The 22,641-nt window shown below is 36.3% G+C and overlaps 1 protein-coding gene across 2 annotated transcripts in view; it reads left to right on the top strand.

The window, feature by feature from the left end:
- The first annotated feature begins 1,051 nt into the window (after positions 1–1,051).
- LOC138710374 (lysosomal aspartic protease-like) overlaps positions 1,052–22,641 on the top strand; it is a 39,216-nt gene continuing 17,626 nt past the window's right edge. For both annotated transcript variants that reach the window (XM_069841254.1, XM_069841255.1), the window contains exons 1-6: positions 1,052–1,128; positions 8,527–8,611; positions 11,533–11,656; positions 18,036–18,154; positions 19,502–19,686; positions 21,250–21,357. In XM_069841254.1, the coding sequence (XP_069697355.1) occupies positions 1,061–1,128; positions 8,527–8,611; positions 11,533–11,656; positions 18,036–18,154; positions 19,502–19,686; positions 21,250–21,357 (689 nt within the window). In that variant the 5' untranslated portion in view covers positions 1,052–1,060. The remainder of the gene's footprint in view (positions 1,129–8,526; positions 8,612–11,532; positions 11,657–18,035; positions 18,155–19,501; positions 19,687–21,249; positions 21,358–22,641) is intronic.

Consider the following 22,641-nt stretch of genomic DNA (forward strand, 5'->3'; position numbering starts at 1 on the left):
AAACCTGGCCTTTTATGGCTGTGAGAGTTGGTTCCTAAGTAAGAAAGATGGAAGTAAGTTAGAAGCTGCTCAAATGAGATTCTTGAGAAATTTATTGGGTTAACAAGATTAGATAGACATAAAAACATAACTATTAGGGAGAAATTATGTGTTAGCAACCTTGCTGATGACATTTGCAATTATCAGTTGCATCGAAAGGAGCACATCAACGGAATGGATGTAGATCGCTTCCCCAATATCGAGCCAGAGGCAGGCGAAATTTGGGAAGACCGAGAAGAAGATGGCGAAACCAGGAATATATTTAAGAAACGGGACAAATGTCCTATTAATCTGGTTCATGACAATGATGATCTATTTAGTTAACTTATCTATCTACCTATTTATGTATCCAATCTGTCGTTACAGATTGCCGCGAGGTAAAGAATACCAAATAATTTCAATTAAAATTGTACGTACATGTTACAATAAATCTTGTTTGAAATCAGGAAAGTTGTTTTCGGATGATCCTGGACACCATACTCATCTAATCTCAATATGTAGGGTTTTGTACCGTGTGCAAAGATAATTCAAATAATATTGAAGAATTTAATATTGGACTTTGACATCAGTCATCCGCATCACAAGAGAAAAACTCTTGTTAAAATTTTGAAGAACTTCAGAAATCGGTCGCAGATGGTCTTGGATGCCAATGAAGCACATATTGAAAATATTTTCACTTCATTAAAATTTTATCAAGTTTACTGTTCACAGATATAATATCAGACTTATTATGTGGTTTTGAGACAAAATTCAATCAAAACTAGACTATATTTTTAAATGTCTTGTATGTTGTGATTTGAAAGATGTTGGAATTTTTCAAGGGTTCTGTTAGTTAAAGGCTTCTAGCACTGAGTTATAAAATAACTTACACGTTGGAAGATGTTTAATTATCATCATGGTACAAGAGGAGAGTCAGGAATTTTCTATAAACCGAATCATGAAGATAGCGCCATCCTTGTGACATTTGTGAGGTGGTTATAAAAGACCCAAAGAGCCTTTCAGTGGCAGTCTTCCACCCAAGATGTCCCGTTTCGTCGCCTGTCTCACCATAGCTGCAGTTCTGGCAACGGCAGCAGAAGGACTCTCTAGGTTAGCTAATATAGGCTAATATAATATCACAAATGCACCTCTTCAAAAATCATAGTTGTAAAATATTTCTGATTTCATGTCAGGTGGGTAGATCACCGAATAAAGTTAGCTGCGCTTTTGAATGACATGTCACTGGATTCCAATCCACAGAATCCATACCTCAAAAAGAGTACGAACTGTAAGGGTAAATCCTGTATGTACGAGGATTGATAATTACTGTAAGATTTCCTAGATTGGCGGTTCTCAAACTTTTTGAAGGTGCGGCTCACTTTTGGGCGAGACTTTTGTTTGCGACTCCTCCTGCCCACTAACCGTACTGGAAAATACAAGTCCCTGTAAGCTCGAAAACAATGATAATTTTACTCAAAACCAGTGAATACCACCCAACTTCTAACGTACCAATATTGCGAAGGCGAGAAATCGGAATGTACAAACCTATTTTCCAATTCATTTTGGCTTCTTAAACTGACCTTCCTTAGTGATATATTTTTCGAACACTTACACATTTCGTAAGTGTTCGTAAATTTGATTCTATTACTCCATCCCTAGAAACAATAGGTTGGCTTAATAGATAAGAAAAGAAATTTACATTCACTTCTCCTTCTCTTCGAAATCTTGAACTCTTCTATTCCTTCGTACCTGTCGTCTCGCTTCACTTACCTTTCTTCCCACCACAATCTGAACACACGCTCTCGCCATGAAACAATACTAACAATACCATCCCATCGCACCTCCTCATACTCATCCTCTTTCACAATAGCCCTGCCAAGATTCTGGAATTCGTTACCTGCTAGCATCAGGGACTGTCGAAATAAAATTGAATTCAAACGCAAACTTACTAGGCACTATGTCAGTAATTGAGACTCGTTCAGACATAGCTTCTTGTAAATAGTTATCTTATTCTATCACAAAATATTTCAATATCCGGTAATTTCATCACTATAGAAATTTGTTATTCTAGGTTCAATTTGTAATTCAGTAAATACAAAAATATTCTTTGTTCTTAACTTCTATGATAAATGTCTAGCTTTCATTAATCAGGTAATCTTGTCATACTTTAATTTTTATTCTAATTGCAATTGTAAATTTAATATTAATTGTAATTTTATTCTTCATATTATAGTTGTAATCCCCTGGTAAAGGGGCAGAGAAGGCCTGACGGCCTTATCTCTACCAGGTTAAATAAATAAATAAATAAATAAATAAATAAATAAATAATAATACTAATTTCGACTAGTAGTTCGTAAGATCAGGATGTTAACATAGTAAGTCAGATATAAAATCGATGGATTTATAAGGAAACTTGAATTCTGGTCCAGATCATTTGACAAAAAGCAATTTGATTCATTCCTGTGTATTAAAGAACTCGTGGAAAATTTAGCTACTTATCGTATTATAGGACAAATACTGAGTTTATTTTTGCAGATATGTAATTAAGTTGGCACAATTTTTAAACAACATATTTTTGGGTGTTTTCCGGAAGAAATTCAAAACAACAACAACAACAACAACAACAACAATAATAATAATAATAATAATAATAATAATAATAATAATAATAATAATATAATAGTCTAGTAGAGATATTGTCCTCTTAGTGCATTTACAGTACTAAAGTGGTAACGTTCACATTCTTTCACACAGACACACTCACACACGCACACACAATGTAGATGGTTCATGAGTACACAGCTTGTGATGGAAGCCATGTACTGGGTGTTCAGTTCAAAATGTGTCATGGCTCGTTGTATGTCGTCATGTGGCTCTCCGATGAGCCTAGAGAATTCAATCTTCCTACACTTCCGCAAAGACGTATTACCTAAATGCGAGAGAAGTTGCCTAGCAAGTACGGCGTTCATTCTGAAGATTACTTACCGATACGTACGGTAACGCCAGTAGTGGCAAGAATGTGAACTGTTTGGAAACACGTACTGAAGAGAGTTTTTTTTCTTACTGTCGGGATATGGGGAGAGGGTTAAGACGATTATTTACGTATTTGTTGACATTAACTTGGACGGTCAACATGGACACAGAGCATTTTGATTTGTGTTGTGGAATGTTGCCGTACGCAACCGATGATAACAAATACCCTGCGTACGACTTGCCCGCGCAAAACACAGTTCGAAAGAGGTTATGGTAGCACACAGACTTTACAGACCGCCATCTGTTGCTACGACATTCAAGTTATACCGTACACGTTCTCAAGTTCAGACTGAACGCCTTGATTAACTTCTCTGACATAAAAGCTGAAACTCGCTTCAAATCGCTGACTCACAACAGTGACGTCATGACACACTTTGAAATGAACACCCAGTATTGCCAGTCTATTTAGTGCGCTCCTCATGTCGTTATTCGGTCCAGTCAGTTTCGATTCGTCATTGCGTCAGTTGAATAAAACCCTAGATCATAATATACTCAGACTGCTCGGCCTTATAGGCTTTGACGGTAACAGTTTTTATCAGGTTTAGGCCTACTATGCTGCCATCTAGTTGTTACATAAGGAGTCACGTCATAACTCCCATATGAATTGCATTAGCGACTGTACTGCCATCTCGTGTTCGTTTACAGCGGACGGGTGGCGATCCTGGCGGTTGTTCTCTCCAAAGTGCTGTCGATTTTAACATATGGATGAGCAGTCTGTTACATAATTATATGATCTAGGATAAAACTCGATATTGATTTCTGATCATTTTCTTCGCCTGATTTGTGTTAATTCTGCTTCTTGCTGGGTAGATGACAGCTGTGGTCTGGCTCTTAAATTCTCCATAAGGAAAGTCTCTCGTGCTAATTCGTAGGCTTGTCTATATGGTGCCATTTTTGAAACGCCTAGCGTCCTTTTTAGAAACCTGGCTTTGACATTTTCGACGCAGTTAATTGTTCCCAAATTAAATCCAGTCGTACGTTATTACTGGCAGTAGTTTGGCATAGAATAAATTCATGGCAATGTTCAAGGACAGTCTGGTGGGCTCATTAATGTCGTACATTCTCCTCATGGCTGCTGTTGCTCTCTCTCGTACGTGGCTTCTAAACGAGGTTGCTGTAGTCTGGAGTGTGAGCTCTAAATACTTAAATTAATTTACAACATTCACCTCATTTTCTTTGTAGATTATCTTGTCACCTGCTGCAATTTTCCCCTCTCTTCTAAAAACCATTTGCACAGTCTTGCTTGTGTTGACTGTAAGGCTGTTGTCTTCCGCGAATTTTCCAAGTCTGTTCATAGACGCTTACAGTTCTACCACAGTCTAATACATACAGTCGCGCAACTTCAACATTTTTTTTGCCAACATTCGCGACACTAGGCACAGGCTGATAGTCAGCACGTGCTTTTAAGGGATGCGAGATGTTATAATAAAGTTTTAATAATTCGTCGGAATAAAGGCAATGTGTGCAGTGCTGTAAATTGCAGTAACAAGTTTAAATCTCCGAATTTGTCGTTCCTCAGATTCCCTGAAGACCAAGACAGATAAGTGTATATCAGAAAATCCTAACTCAGTCATAACCAATAATCCACATTGTAGGTAGCCTACGTATTGTGTTCTATAAAACATTTATTAGTTATCAGTTACCTATTTATATGTCAGGAAGGACAGTTTAAATGAAAAAAGTAAATACCTTTTACAGTATATTACTTTGTTGCAGAGATCATATGTGTAAATGTGTAATCGTTCTGATTTCGGATAATGTATCTACAGTTTTTAATGCAAGTAGGTCTAATTCCATAATTTTTGTATTCGTGTTTTTTTTTTCTTTATATTTTTCAAAAGTTGAATGTTATATTGCATTCAAGTAGGGATCATGGTGTTAATTTTTCAAGAATTCGTGGAGTATTGTAATCCTTTTGCAAAATATTCACTTCTTGAATAAATCCAGACTGTGTCAATAAATTTCTGATGTGTTGGTGTAGATTCATATGGCAGACGTATTAAGTTGTCAAGAAATAAAAGAGCGTTTTTAAATTTAATATAAAATAGCAATCTTTTCTGTAATAATTGCATGACTATTATTGGTGTTGATTTTACAGTTCCAGCGATTACTTATTGAAAATAAAAGTACCGGTACATTTTCTGAGTTAATTGAAGTTAAATTTTTTTCAACAAAATTGTGTGTTTCACCTACATCATATTAACAGTAAGTGCATGTAAATTACGTACTATATAGGTAGGATAAGTTAAAATTAAGTCTATGTGTGAAAACTGGAAATGTAATATAAAATGCGGTAAACTTGCCATAAAAAATTAAACCATAATATCAGCACTATTTGTGACTCAAAATAATAAAGGAAATAGGCCTACTGGTTCTTAAGAAATGGAAAAAATAATAAACTTTATAAATCAGTGTCTATCATATTATTAAGGTTTAAATCCTCCCCTTTTTTATTTTGAAGTTTAGCTCAAGGCCAAGTTTACCACAATTTGCGGTATGGAAAACAGTTAATTTCTCAGGAAATAGGGAGAGAAGTCCACCACGCGATGAACCCTATGATATATGCCCTACAATTTTGAAGCTACTAATTTCGACTCTTCTCACAGGAAATATAGAGTTCCAATGATGCATAAATATATTTAGGAATTGAATTGAATTAACCGTCCACGTACAAACAATAAAATTATATTATTTCAAACCATGATACGTGATCAGGGCCATGATTCAGTTGTGAGGAGCAGAAATAATTACGTTTATTCCCAGCTTCTGAATCATGTAGATTAACTGTTTGTGAAATTCTTCTAGGATTCTAAAGTAAAATTAATAAGAACCATACACGCTTACTGTAATGCATAAAAATATAAAACACATCAGAAAACCAGTTGGAATATTTTATACGTACGAGTTGCACGACTGTATGTATTAGACTGTGGTTCTACTCTATTGCACGAACCTTTCACTATGTTGTCTGCATACAGGTACATTACTACCATTGTATTGTCAGCTGTGGTTAGGTTGAATAATAGCGGGCTAATGGAGTCTCCTTGTAGGACCCCGTTAGTTTGCACTATGGAAACTGGGGTTGTCTTGCCATGTTGAATTCTTACTTCGTTGTAGGCGAGAAGATTGTTAATAATAATTACTGTCAGTGCGTTTTCATTTCCGATCAAGCTTTCCAATTTCTTGAGTAATATTGCTCTATCCAATAGGTCGAAGGCCTTGGTGAAATCAATAAATACTGTATAAAATTTCCCTTAATGCATCTTGTATGCTGTCCATCAGGTTTCTGACTGCATGTTAGAGTGCTCTTTCCTTTCATGAAGCCGAACTGCTGTTATTTTCAAGGGCGATTCCTCTGTACGAGTTTGGGTCCTCCTTGTTTCCATTCCCTTTGTACCTATATCATTTTAAATTTTTTTAATAGTTTGTATGGCTGTCTCCAGCGTTCTGGGATTTTGCCAGTGGTGAAGCACGCATTGAATAGTGAGGTCCATATATGTAAAAGGATGCCAGAGTTATCTTTCAAGTTTCCATTATATACTCCATTCGGGCCTGTTTTTTTTTTCTTAAAAAAAAACATGCTCCGTAGAAAAACAAATTATTATATAAATGGTGCTGGAACTTTCTTAATCTTTTACTAGCGAATTTATAGTCGGGACGCTGTTATTCCCGGCGTGACTCCTCCTCTTTGCTTACGTCTTAGGAAGTCAAGGCTCTATAAAGTCTAGGTAGGTAGTATCGTTCGCCATTTTTGTTCTCTCGTTGCCGAGTTACCAAACGAGGGATCTATTTGCCACACCGTTAAACATTATCATGTCGTAGCTCCTATGATAATAAATCAAACGCACTGTAATTCAGCAAATAATTGAGCGGCAAATAACGTCCTCGTGTGCTTTCTGTGAACGCCAACGAAAGAGCCAAAATTGCGGGCGATTATATATTAAGTACTTATCCAGCCTTAGGAAATGCTTTACATCTTCATCAGCGAATCACAAGACGCACACGTTTAAATGTAGCCTAACTGCAACGTGATTGGCTGCCGGAAATTAGAGCGACGGGACTCATTTGTATATCATCATCATCATCATCATCATCATCATCTTCATCCTTGCATGTATTGGGCCTAGTGGCCCGTTACGGTCTCTTGCCAACGCTTGAACGGTCTGCCCAAGGATCTCTTGCCCACAGGATGGTAATTTAAAATTTGGAGTTGAAATTCTAGAACGAGGCATTCTGATGACATGCGATCTCCAGTTCTGGCTGTATTTCTGTAGGTATTCCGTAATCGGTTCAATCTGCAGTTCTTTCATAATGTCAAAATTTCTGATGTGATCCATTCTCGTGTATCCCGCTGTACGTCGCATAAATCTCATTTCTGCCGCCGTTAATCTTTGTGAATCAATATTACGAATCGTCCAAGCTTCACTACCAAAACAGAGTATAGGTCTGGCCAATGTTTTATAAATTCTGGTGCGCGTGTGTTTTTGTACTATATCTTCATTCATGTATAAAATACAAATTTTTAATTTAAAATAGATATTGAAGTGATATTTCATCACTTTTAAAATTATCACTGAAATGTTTTTTCCTCACTTGTATTCGTTCCACGATTCATAAGCTCTCAATTGAGACCTGAAACATGTAACTTATTTGTGCCAAAGAATGACGAATAAAGTTAGCTCGTTTTATATCAATACTGTATGTTTTTGTAGCCTACGTTTATGGTCCCTGGCTTGTCCAAGAATTCAAACTAACAACCTGATATTAATTCCCAAGATCCCTCATCATTTCTAGTAATTTTATTCGATTATATGACCCTACTGCAGTGACTAAGGGACGGAACGCTGCTATTCAGACCTGAGTCGTGTCTGTATTCGTAGAGGAGCCGGCGATGCGCTGTTGCCAAATTACACAGGCTTTCAGCCTAATTTTCTAATTAACCATGCACTTAATTATAAAACGCATACTAATAGGGTTTTTAAAATTTATTTTAACGTATTCTATTGCCCCCTTAAATTTGCAGTTATATCACTTCCACTCTGTATATGTGAAAATAGTCGATATTTTCTGTAGCTACTCAGAATACATGGAGACAGAAATCTACTTACAAATTATTACAAATGGAATTTCACTGAAAGCAAAGTAGATTGAAGAGGAATTTATCTTTTAAAGTACTTGCAAATACATTTTTAAAGTTAGGGGAGAATGTGACACACCAACCGTTTACCTAAATTATATATTTTAAAATTCGTGCAGTGTGTTTTTCATTGACTATGTTACAAATTGTTTGACCTAGTAGAAGGGGTCGTAAGGAGCAATTTTAAATTTGGAACCCATGACCATGCTCGTAAATGCCACGTTACGAGCCATAAACCAGAATAATTTTAATTAAATTGGATATTTGAGAATATGTTCTCAATATCCGAGCAGTTAAAACGTACTTGTTCAGATGCATTTTAATATTTTTTTTTTCAGACTTCCTCTCCAACGTATCGGACGACCAAATAGAGACAGGAGACTCATTTTGGCCAGGAATGGGAACGCTGTACCACTCAGCGATGTAGGTAGTATTTCATAAGTTCTTAATGCTTGTCAAAGTAAACTTTCAGGAACATAGATGTTGCAAAGGGCATTCCACCAACACTCTCCACCTCCCCTCATTTCATCAATCAACTGCAATAGTAAGTATTGACATAGTATGGGTTTCCGTTGCTGATATAGTTTCTAAGGACTTAGGGTTTTTCAGTTTCGTCTAGAGATGGGGCGCCGTTGCACGTCTGCCACACAGACCACCTGTCTAATGAAGCAATGACTAGTATAAAGGTTCGTACACACTTAGCGAACGAACAACGAACGAACGAACGACAAACGAATGCATTCGCTGATTGAAATCGGAACGTGTGTACGTCGCAGCAAAGGCAAACCGATCGTTTGGTTTGCCTTCGGAAGTGATTCGTCGATTGTCGGTACATCAAAGGAAGTTGGTATTCGTTGTGGACGATATTTGCCACTAGTTTGTAGTTCGTAACAGAACGCAGCGCTTAGTTCAATTTCACCAACAGGATGCCGAAACTGGAGTGGACGGAAGACGCTGTTATAAATCTTATTAATGCATATGGAAACTTTATGGAATTCCAAGCACCCTACTTACCAAAATAAAGTAAGAAAACATGATGTTTGGGAAGCTATTGGAAAGATGTTCAGCTGCAAGATAGGCGAGTCAAACACGTGCAAAATTTGAAAATTATTTTTATTTATTTATTTATTTTCAGTGGATACATATTTGTTGTTTATTGTAGGGAGCAGAAGTGGAAAAGAAAATTGAGTCCCTACTGACATCATTCCGGAGGGAAAGACAGAAGTCCACAAAAGATCTGGAATGAGGAGTGACGAAGTGTACGAGTCAACTTGGTTCGCGTATAAAGATATGTCGTTCCTTTTGGACAAATTCACGCCCAGAAAAAACAAAGCTCCAACCTTGTGCACACAAAATAAATTATTGACACTGAAAAGTGCCTTTTCGTAAGCATGATGCGCATTCGACAAATACAGACAAATCTCTCTTTTTAGTATTTTAAGATAATTATTGTCAGTGAGGTATCTGTATATTGAAACTTTCCCCTGTCTTGCAGTCGTACCTTAATAAAATCTTCCAGTTCCTCAATTATAGTCGTAAATACTTCTGGAACAATCCTGGTAATCAGCTGTTTCGACACTTTGAATAAATACATTAAACTTGTATACGAATCTCCTGTAGCGAGATATTGAAGTGTTAATGCTAGCCTTTCCTGAATAGGTATTGCTTCTCGCCAGCCTGTGTCTTTCTTAGAAATTTTTGGTCCTATTTTGCCAAAATAAAAAATCATGAAGCAAGTCAGTGCCTCTATATTGATTGCGACTTTCGTAGAGTGGCGTCTGCCACAATCACATTTTGTTTTGTTTTTTTTTTAACTTTCTTTTTGTTATAATAACAACGGCTGCACTTGCTATAATTATATTTTGTCTGCTATTATTGCGGATAATCAGCGAACGTGAATGTTTTCTGACCATTTGCTGATGATTTGTACGTTGCTCCAAACAGCGAACGAACAACGAAGTTTCGCTTCTTCATTCGTTCGTTGTTCGTTCGCTAAGTGTGCACGCACCTTAAGGCGAACCACTGTGAGCCTGAGTGTAAGGATCTATTCTGGGCTGACCTTCGAAAGAGAGCTAGTTACAGATATTGTCCCATAAGCAATATCAGTTTTGGAGCAAAATTTTAATTGGAGTGTGCTGTGATAAAGAAATTAATCTAATATTCAAAGTAAAGGCCATTAGCTTCTATGGTCCACCTTTCAGCGAAGTTTGTTATCCCGCGACGGTACCAGTTTCTTATTTTTATGCGAATAATTCGGTGGTACCCATTTCAAGGGCTTCCAAGTTTTGCAAATTTCTTCCACGCAGCAAGTGGGCTATGGATTGAAACAGATGGTAAGCTGAAAGCGCAAGATCAAGGTCATATGAGGGTATGATAACAGTTCGAATCCTCCTAATTTCTGTTCCCCCTCCCCATGGTTGTTAGAGCGGTATGGGGACTTGCATTGTCCTGTTGTAAGACAAATCAGTTTCGATTAACTAATGCCGTGTACCTTTCTCTCAAGACTTCTTGAATTCGTTCTAACTGTTGAGAATAAAGATCCACATCAAGTGCAGATTCGTTTTGAACAAACTTCCAGTGAATAACACCTTCAAAATTCCACCAGACACAACATTACTTTCGGGTCGAAGCGATTTTGTTTAACGACGACTTTGACAGTGTGACAAGGATCCAGCCACTGTTTTGAGGTATCAAGGTTGCGGCAATATGCCTATATATCATCACATGTGACATTTCTCGTGACAAATGTATCATCCATGGGACTAGCGACACACACACACACACACACACACACACACACACACACACACAAATATTGTTTACCTAATTTTTGTGTGGATGTGGGTAGACCATGGCAACAGTTAAGGTAAAGTACACTGTAGGCTACATCCATTATTCATTATGTATACAAGTGAATTTTCCATAACGGTAATTTTCTGATTACTTCGAATTTTGATTATTTTTTTTTTCAAAATGTGCTTAGAGTTAGAATTAAAATGATTCCGCTGAATCGCCTCAGAAAACCATACTATAATAAGGAATAAAGAGAGATTGTAATTTGTGGTATGCATAAACGGGTTATCAACGCTGATTAAGTTAAATGTGACAACGTTCATTCGTTTATGTTTCCACGGCAACTCGTGACTCACCTTGCATTTCTACAGCTTGACAGATATCATACGTCTTCTTTTATAACACAAAGCATAACATGAAGAAATTTACGAAGTTTTTAAACATTACTAATAAATCCTTAATATTTTGTGCACGTTTGTGCAGCTGTGAATAAAATTAAATGTATTTGTCCTGTCACTCAGAAGTACTGAAGTGATGATATTTTGTTTCAGCCCCAATACGTTGCCACTATTAATCTCGGAACCCCTGGTCAGGCCATCAGAGTCGTGCTGGACACTGGATCTTCTGATTTCTGGGTTCCGTCGTCGGAAATTTGCAGCTATAGTTACGACTGCAGTGAGTATCTTCCTGATATTCCTGTAACTATATTGGATTCAGGCAACAGAGCTAGCCTTTCGGTCGAGGTATTGTGGAACTATTACGGCACTACCAGTGAAACATTTTCTCCAGCAACAGTTTCTTCATTTCATTAATTAATTAATTAATTAATTCATTCATTCATTTTCTACTCAAGGGCAGGCCTTTCACTGCAAACACAGCATTCTCTAATCGTCCATATTTTTCGTCACCCTCTTAGCCTCTGCATACGATCCATATTTATCAATGTTGTGTATCATCCAATATCTTCTTCTGCCCCGAACTCTTCTCCCGTTCACCATTCCTTCCACTGTATCATTCAGTAGGCAGTTTTTTCTTAGCCAGTGACCCAGCCAATTCCTTTTCCTCTTCCTAATCGGTTACAGCACTATTCTTCCTTCACCCACTCTTTCCAACACAGCTTCATTTTTTATTTTGTCTGTCCACTTCACATTCTCCATTCTTTTCCATATTCACATTTCAAACGCTTCAAGTCGTATTTCTTCACTTTGTCCTAATGTCTACCCCACAATTCACACAAATTGCCATATTTTCTCGAATACTCCACTCCCTCGAATAATCCACGCACCCCACTTTTGGAACGAGGAAGAAATTAAAAGAAAAGAAAAGAAAAAAAAACACATATTACAAAAATAACATTTTCAACAAATGTATTCATGACAAATTAAAAACAATTAAACACAAATACAATTATTTAACAATAAATTTTATCCTGGAACAGAATCCTTCAGTCTCTGATCAAACTGTCACTTACATCAAATTTTCGGGCTATAGCACGATTTCCATGTTCCTCCGCACCTTAGATAATTTTAAGTTTTTCGCTGCAAGTAAAGCATAGCAATCTCATACCTTTAGTGGTACTTATTTTCAGAATTGAAAATATAAGACACATAAAATATACACTTAACACACTTGAGCTTGAGTCTGACATGTAGGCCTACTGCTAATCCAAACACTATTTAATAATGTTGAAATACCCACTGTGGAAGATGTGGTATCGGTTACCATCTTAGGAGTTATGCTAGAGGAAAATCGGGCAGTGTTGTCAACTTCATTTTGAGTAAGTCGCGCGTCCGTATTTTTTACTTTATACTTATTTACTTACTGGCTTTTAAGGAACCCGGGGGTTCATTGCCGCCCTCACATAACCCCGCCATTGGTCCCTATCCTGAGCAAGATTAATCCAGTTTCTATCATCTCATCCCACCTCCCTCAAATTTAATATTATCTTCCCATCTACGTCTCGGCCTCCCCAAATGTATTTTTCCCTCCGGCCTCCCAACTAACACTCTATATGCATTTCTGGATTCGCTCATACGTGCTACATGCCCTGCCCATCTCAAACGTCTGGATTTAATGTTCCTAATTATGTCCGGCGAAGAATACAATGCGTGCAGTTCTGTGTTGTGTAACTTTCTCCATTTTCCTGTAACTTCATCCCTCTTAGCCCCAAATATTTTCCTAAGCAACTTATTCTCAAACACCCTTAACCTATGTTCCTCTCTCAAAGTGAGAGTCCAAGTTTCACAACCATAAAGAACAACCGGTAATATAACTGTTTTATGAATTCTAACTTTCAGATTTTTTGACACCAGACTGGATGATAAAAGCTTCTCAACTGAATAATAACAGGCATTTCCCATATTTATTCTGTGTTTAATTTCCTCCCGAGTATCATTTATATTTGTTACTGTTACTCCCAGGTATTTGAATTTTTCCACCTCTTCAAAGGATAAATTTCCAATATTTATATTTTCATTTCGTACAATGTTCTCGTTACGAGACATAATCATATACTTTGTCTTTTCGGGATTTACTTCCAAACCTATCGCTTTACTTGCTTCCAGTAAAATTTCCGTGTTTTCCCTAATCGTTTGTAGATTTTCCCTAACATATTCACGTCATCCGCATATACAAGCAGCTGATGTAACCCGTTCAATTACAAACCCTCTCTGTTATCCTGGACTTTCCTAATTTCACACTTTAGAGTAAAGTTAAAAAGTAAAGGTGATAGTGCATCTCCTTGTGCGTGGGGTATTCGAGAAAATACGGTAGGCGGCTTCACTAGTCTTTTTTTTAGTTCTTTTTACAGAGATACGCAGAAGATTCTCTTATTTTCTTTTAAAAGCTTCTTTTGCCATTGCTATCGTGCTTTTGACTTCCTGGCAGCAGTTCTTGTTACTACTTACGTATAGTACATCCCAAATATTTGAAGCTGTCCACTTGTTATATTGTCTCATTTGGAATTCGCAAGTTTGCCTTCTTTATTTTTCTTCCGATAACCATGGTCTTCGTCTTGTTTGCATTTATCGTCATCCCATACTGCTCACAGCTGTCATTTAGCTCCATTAGCATATCTCTTAGTGTCGTCTTCTTTTCTGCTAATATGCTAACAACGTCATATCATCAGCAAATCTTATGCACTTTATTTTTCTTCTTCATACTATCACTCCTCCCATGTTCTGAAAGCAGTTCTTCATTAAATCCTCTCAGTAGATGCTGAACAGGGTAGGTGTTAAAGGGCGTCTTTCTCATACTCCTTTCTCTATTTCATTTCCTTCTGACATTTCGTCTCCTATCCTGGCTTTGACTCGTTGTTTGATACAAAGTTTACAGAATAGGCGCCTCTCTTTCCAATCCACGCCAATTTTATTCAGATCCCCAGAAGTTTATTCCAATCCACTCTTTCAAAGGCGTTTTTCAGGGTATCCACATAGTCTCCTGTAAATTATAGAACTAGCGCAGGTTTTATGAAGGATCGAAGAGGTTAAGTTTCAATGTGTTATCGGCTCGTTTGAAATTATTTTTTACTTCTCTATCTTCTCTGTCCCACGCTGCGTGGTCATAGAATTACGAATTGCGCGGTGGTTGGAGTCTTTGCGGGGGAAAATATTTTTCTAGTAAAATTTCAGCCATTGTATGGAATCAGTGGTGAATTTGGGCTGGCACAGTAAGTAGCGAAATCTGGTTTCATAAGCCACCTATAGCATTCTGAACACACATTATCTCCATACTGGCTGGGTAATTTTGTTTACCTCTGCTGAGGCATGGGGACGTGACTAGAGTCCTGCAAAACCGGTTGAAAGCCGAACAGACTTGCATAGCGCTACTGAACGCCTGGCTTTATAGGCAGTATGCGAAGTACATCTGCTTGCGTACTGCCTGAGTATTCGGTTTAACGTGTATTCGAGATGATCCGATCTCTCTGTGGGTGGACGGCTCTGGCGTATAAAATGAAGATCACAGTGAACCATCCAGATATTATAGCTGCGGATCATCAAGAGGAACAAACAGCATGCAGCGTGAAACTACAGACGTTGTAAAGCGTAAATTACATAGAAAAAAAACTTTCGGTATCCACAAATTAACAAGGTTGTAATTTTTGCTTACACTAGAAAACTGAATTATAATATTACAATAATGACAGACTTAAAAAACAGTAAACTCGATCAATAGTAAAACTAAAACAAAAATAACTTTATATCTTCTGAAACCTACTACAACCAATGCTTTTAGTATGTTTACTATGACTAGAGAATTAAACGTAATATAGGTTTTCCATTCATTTAAGTGAACCTTATCGCCCCTTACAATCTGCAGGGAATGCATTTAGAGTTAATAATTATTTAATTTTATGTTTTGTGATTCATTGTAATTCTATTTTGGGTTTATTTACTTATTATATCTCACATTACACATTATGCTCATTTCATTTTCTACATACTAAATTGATGGACAGATCACCAAACAACTCCAGCCTCTCTAGCAACACTTGTGAAACGAATATTGGCCATTCCATGAATAAGTGTTTGCACCGAGCGTAACTTTAGACTAGTAAAACAGATTTATTAATACATAAACACAAGAAGTCAACTCTGATCATGTAGTGTATGATAATAGGCCCTAATAATAATTGTGAACATCAAATAGTTGATATTAGCACGTGTGTAATAAAATAGTTATTTGAATGACACTTGTTTTCTCTGAAGTAGATCTTTTCTATACAGAATGATTTGTTTCTAAACCTTGCTATTCTTTTGTTATTCGTAGTTTAGAAATGTGTAAATTATACTTATTTTGTACAGAACAACCACCATTGGGAGCCAAAGTAATCGTATTATTGAAAATAACATTACTGTTTATCTTTTTAAATTGATTTCTTAATAAATAATATTGCAACTGATTAGAATAATTAAAAAGCATGCAACTATTGTTTTAGAGGTAGGCCTATACATTTTTTTAGTTTAAAGTACAAACGTCATAATGGACTTATGTACTTGTTTCCTATTTTGTTTTATAATGAATTGTAATTATGTTTTTGAATATGTTTACAATATGATATTTCACATTATACATTACGTCTATTTCCTTCGATGTCACTTTGTCCATTGTTCATTTATTTGTTACTAGTCAAATTACTACAAGTTCGAAATACAAAAATAAATGTATTAAAGTGTCAAATTATTTGTATTCCTATTTGAAGCAAACATATTTTTGTAATTAAACAAAATAAATATCCTTCAATATTATTACTCTGTTTGTGTAGCCTACTGAGAAAATGTTAAAAAGTTATTATATGATGAAATGTACCTGGTGTTATTTGGAGATCGTATTTTCTTCCTCCTTACCATTTCTTTCTGTGTGAGATTTGTGTTCTAAATAATTCGCGATCTTACATGAACTTATGTAATATCGATCATTGGGTTATACAAATCGAACAAGATTCAGTCAATATGTGACGAGAAAGAGTTACGACGTAATCAAATGATGAAGTTATGACGTATACTGTTTAACACTGGTATGGAAAAACGCCAACTATATAGCGTTTATTGGTAAGAAAAATATACATGGCTTGTGCACGTCTTGTTCTGTGAAAAACTATAACATTGTTTAACTTATCTATAAGCAACTTTCATTAGTAAAACTCTAAAAGTGTAAAATATAAACGATAGTTATAAAGTTACTGCAAGTTCAGAATAATAAAGAAAATATATGTGTTATAGTGTCGAATGAACTGTAAGAATAATTTCAAACACTTTTTTTTTCAATAAGACAACGTAAATTTCCTTGTTGTTCCGGTTGTGTACTCGAAAAACGTTATTTTCATGTAAATGCGCCTGATGCTCTGTCTACTCTGCAATACATGAGGCGTAATCGCTCGACAACCGAGTTATTCGGCCCGATGTTCATCGTAGCCGGTTGAGCTCCCGACCGGACGAATCTAAATCGGTTGTGTGCGCAGTTTTGCAGGTCTCCAGACGTGACACAAACAGTTGGCTGGTCACTCTTGGTCCTCCATGGGCTGTTGCACCACAGTTTTCAGTTTGTTCTCGGCGTAACCTTTTAGAGCACTGGGAATAGGAGCAGGTGGGTGATCTTTCCTAAATTAGGGTTGAGGTATGTTTCTTGAAGTTTCTAATAGTCAAAAACGGATCAGACTCTTGCAATGTTATGGTGTTTGCTAGAGGGATGGACTTCATTTTTGCATGAGTTATATTTCTTATACCTTTTATCATAGACCTATACTAACTGTTCTCCAACAAGCCAAGCCCAGTAATTCCATTGAAAATGCTAATACAGATACCTACTCATATGATATGCAAAGTGTTTCAGAAATACTGTAAGTGTAGATTTTTTTAGGGACAATTGGTTGGATCTAAACAATGATTTTAAGTAAGGGAACATAGGATTCCCGGCATGTAATTTTGACGTTATGCAATGCCAAATTGTTGTCTCTCCGCCTGGAGATTAGGCAACTGACAGAGCACTTACAGATCTATTGTTCTATTTACATAGCTCTGCTGGTGTTAATGTGCGAACATTACCGTGAAACGAGCGGGCTTGAATTCAAATCCTCTATCCATTAATAGCTAATGCTAGGTAACTTTAGGTGCTGGACCCTGGAGTCATTTCTGTGGCATTATCATTTTCATTTCACTCAGTCGCTAGATAAGTTTCGCAGTTGAAAAATCGACGTAAAATAAACTAATTAAAAAACTTCGTACATTATCAAGAAAACATTTTATGTAAAGAAAATATTATCAATTACTCGAAATATCCACATTTTCAGTTTATCCCTCAAAACAATCATTAAACATCATGTAAGTTTAAAACCTGGTAATTACCTGACAATTGGCAATGTGCAACTTGTTTTCACCCTAGAATTAACAAGATATATTTATCTGGAGTAGAAGAATACGTGACTTCGAAATGCTAGCACATTTCTTGAGTACGGGAATAATAATTTACGTTTCTCATCCTGCTTGAAAGATGATGCGTAATAATATAAAAACAACCTTTTTAAACTAAACTGATGCGCAAATTGTTTTCTTTGGAGGTAACCACAACGTTTTCAATGGAGCAGAGTCTAGTACGTTCCAGAAACAAGACCAACCGTTCAAAGTCCCGTATGGATCAGGTACTGTGAAAGGGATGTGTTCATCCGATATTTTGAAGGTGAGTCAGTTGAAGGATTTACGTCTAATTAGAAACTTTTACTATGTCAAACGTAATTTGAGAGTTTTAGATTTTTACACAGTACCATAGATATAATCATCCAAATTTTACCAGCTACAATCCCTTCTGACATGTAGTGTAATGGGATGTATTTAACTTTAATCCAGTTGGTTAAAAAATAAGTGTATAAATTATTTCTGCAAACTTTTCTGCAATAGAAAAGTGGACTTTTAACATTATTTCCTTCATATTTATATTATAATTGAACATATTTCATTTTTAATGTATTGTTTATTAGTACATTATGCAACGAGCCTATAATGATAGTAATTAAGACGCGAATATGTTTGTTTATGAAACGAGCGCAAGCGAGTTTCATAATTTTTATACGAGCGTCTTAATTACCATTATAGGCAAGTTTCATACGACCTTTTATGCTCGACCATGTTTCTAACTTGAAATTATTCAGAAGTATTCATTTTATTTGTATCTGACTGAAGATCGGAAGTGCGCAGACGCGAAAGTATTGATTTTTTCCGAGGAACAATAATGTCATTGACCTTGATGTAATGTAGAGAATAACATGAACTAATGTTGATATAACCTGGAAATGATTTAGAATTGAAAAACGAGATGACAAATTGAATTTATTTGAATATTATTTACAATTAACGCTAATTATTATAGTAACAGAACATAACCTTCTGCGACAGTATTGGATTTCCAGCCTCCGTGACGTTTCCCTAGTTGTCTTTCGATTGCACATCCGAGAATAATAAAAAACTTGAACTTTAATGAATAGGTGTACTTTAATGACATGCATTAAAGGACTGCTACCAGGTGTATAATTACTACATTTCGGCATGGTCGAGCATAAATGATCTTAATGCATATTTGTACTTTCCTATATCAAAAAACACTTCCGAGCACAAGATTTTTCTTTTCTTTTCAAGAGTGAGGTAATTATAAATTATATGATTAAAAATTTTTTGTAAAACAGCTCAATAAATTATTTTTGGTCTACATTACATCCGTGAAGAGATGAGTTGGTAATGGAGATTTTTTGGAGTATCACAGGGAAACTGTAGCTCCAGAAGAAAACCTCTTTGTTACCTGGCCTACGGGCTTAGTCCAATATAAACACCAAGATAATTTACATTTTCACAGGAGTGCGTTATAGGCAAAATGTAACAGTCTTTTAAAATGGCTTCATTACTAAATGTCTAGGCATTTGAACAACGATAGATAATTGGGATTATTTATAATCGAACCGGCATGAATTGATAATATTGCAGTTTATTGTTTCTCTCTGCTGACCAATTTCTATTGTAATGTTCTTTTTAACAGATTCCTGGTCTTCCTTTTATCAACATTACGTTTGGTTTAGTTACTAAAGAGGGCAGCGATATCCTACATGATAGCAACATGGATGGAATACTTGGCTTATCATATTTAGCTGTATCAACAGTTAATCCTTCCGACGCCCTTACGAACTGCATCAACCAACCCTTCTATTCCTTCTACATAGGCCAGTAAGTGTAACACATGTTTCATAAAACCTATTAACAGTAATTTAACTTTCTAGTATAAGGCTGCTAGATTTTCTTTTCACAATTTTCGGGTGCAGATATCGACAGAATATGAAAAAAAACTACTTTTCACATTTCTGTTTTCTTCCTCTCTATGACGGCGGGAGAGCAACATCCCATGCACTGCGACCTGAGGTCTATTGTACGCTCCCTGGGATGAGTTGCATGCCCACCCGTGTACCATTCTACGCCAACAGCCTCCCCCCCCACGTTTCCCCCCACAATAGTCTGAGTTGTAAGTCCCCTCTCCCTTCTCCTCAACGGTCTGAGGTGTAAGCCCCCTCTCTCGTCGGGAGGGGAGTGGCTTCCACTGCTGGCCACCAACTACCACTTCTTGACATATCCATGAAGGCCGGCTGAGAGAGTCAGCAGCTTCGGAGGGCCGCCCCAGGCGCGATCTGAAAACCAAGGAAGACAACCAGAAATGAAGAGGAAAGGATGATAAGGGAGGAAAGGAAGTGGCGAGAATGAATGGAGTTTCAAGCACCTGATAAAGTTACCTGATATTCATCCATAGGATTGAGGGTAAACCCCTGAAAAACCTACCCAGGCAACTTGTCCTAAGCGGGGAATCGAACCCCGGCCCGCTGGGTTCGGGAGCGAAGACGCTACCACGAGATCACAGAGATGGTCTAAAACATTTCTGTTAGTTTACCATTCACATGTATTGTTTTACACACTTTAAAGAATTAAAATACTCATTCAATTTATGCACTAAACATATCCATTATACAGAGTCATCATTTTATTTTTACTAACATGTCTAAGATTAACCTGACTATATCTTTGGTTGAGAACCGGAAACACCGTTTGCTATCCCCTTCCACGACTGGAGTTCTATGATACTGGCGTAAAACACAAACAAATCACTTTACTAGGTATAGGAGGGAAGAAAAGTAGCTCATCCATTTACGTAAACTAGGAAATATCACGCTTTTGAGTTTGATAATTTTCATTAGGTTTTTGTTTCATCAAAATACAGTACAGTATTAACAATAAGTGTTTCTACTCACGAACTGAGCTATCCATGCGGAGGTATTCATTATGCAGTGTATATTATACTGTCTACATCACATTAGCGTACAATATAGAGAATGAAGTTAAATTGAAAAATAATCATAATATGGATATTTAAACACATTTATTTGACGAACATTCAAATTCTCCATGGACTGGTCTAATTTCAGTTCTTTAAGACGCGATTTCTGATGTTTCTAAAAATCTCTAATTACATTGACATGAGTATCACACGAATATTCTAATGATTTAATTAATTAAAAGGTTTTACGAGTGCATAACATCTTTCAGCGCCCAGTTAATTTTATGTTGCTCTTCTTCGCCTCTTTCTGTTATTCCAATCTCCGTCCTCTATCACAGAAATAATTCGTTTATTCAATATCTAACCTATCTGCAAACTTTGAATTGAAACTTAATTTCAATTCTAATAGCTTCTGAATTTTCAAAAACCGAATTCTATTCAACTGACTGTGCTCTTAAAAATTGCAGGGATGGTGGCGAAGTTATTTTTGGAGGCACCGACAGCAAATATTACCAGGGAGACATAACTTACGTCCAACTTTTGAGCACTTCACTATTCCAAGTTTCAGTACCGAGGTAAGAAAATCTTTGTAATCTTGTGGCAGTATGAGGGTACTGCAAAGCCGAATGTATAAAAGTTTAAATTATGTTAAGTTACATATTTAAATCTCAACGTTATTTATAGGTGTTTAAATATAGTTCTGAATGAAGGGAAAGAGAGCTGATACATTATTCAAAAGAAGTACAATTTGATTGTTTTCCATTGAAGATGAAGAAATTTCACGAAGTTTCGAAAATAGATTCTACATTTGCAACAAACAATTGAGTGTGTAATCTCTATGCGCAGCAGAAATTAAACCAAAGACCTTACTATAATAATACCGGACAGCTAGCAGTTTTGCGTGCGAACGACGCTGGTGCTGCTACCTACCTGCCGGTGTGGAGATACTCGCGAAACAAGCTGTAATCAACTGCAATGTATATTGTTGCTGGGCTAGTTAATAGTTTTATTAATTAGTGCTGTGTTAAAATGTCAGGGTGTATATGTGCTGTTTATAATTGCTACAATTACAGCATTACAAATTGCTCCAAATCGTACTTTCGATTTCCGACAGTTCGTAGTAGGCCTAATTCCTTCGTCTTTGTGTTGATAGAAAAATACAGATTAGTTTTTTTTATTTAGACCTAATAAATGAATAGAAGTTAAAATGTATTGGATTTTAAGTTTTATCAAATTAAGTTTTATTATTGTCCACATGCCTTTACTAATTATTACAAGCATAAGATTACTATCAATTTTATCTTTGCAGTTGTCAGCAATCCGTATATAAAACATTACTGTAAATTCATTCAGATTGATTTCGTCTCGGTAAACCAAAGAAAAAATATGTAGCAATTAATTACGGAAAGTAATATGAAGTATGCAATATTTTTCATAATATGCAGCTTTGATATAACATAATTTTACATTAAATATTATTCAACATTTCTTAAGTGTTTCATATATTATTCCACATTAGTAACTCACGTTTTAAACAATAGTCCGAATCTCGCTATGTTAATATTTGTATATGTGGACGTAATTCCATCCCTCTCCGCTAGATGTCAGGTCCGCGATATTTCGCACGCACGCCAATGCTGTTAGTATACAGCTGTCCGGTATTATTATAGTAAGGTATTTGATTAAACTTCTTAACCCTTTCTAACCCAAATTAAATTTACAAGCAATCCATGTTGAAACAAATAGCTGTATTAGGACCAAGTTACGGGAGTGGCAACATTTGAAACAAAACTATACTGATGAAAATGTATTGAAATAGACGTTATCGAGCAAAATTTACCTTCATATGTAACACACAA

Source organism: Periplaneta americana, chromosome 12 (assembly GCF_040183065.1).
Source record: "Periplaneta americana isolate PAMFEO1 chromosome 12, P.americana_PAMFEO1_priV1, whole genome shotgun sequence".
NCBI lineage: Eukaryota > Metazoa > Arthropoda > Insecta > Blattodea > Blattidae > Periplaneta > Periplaneta americana.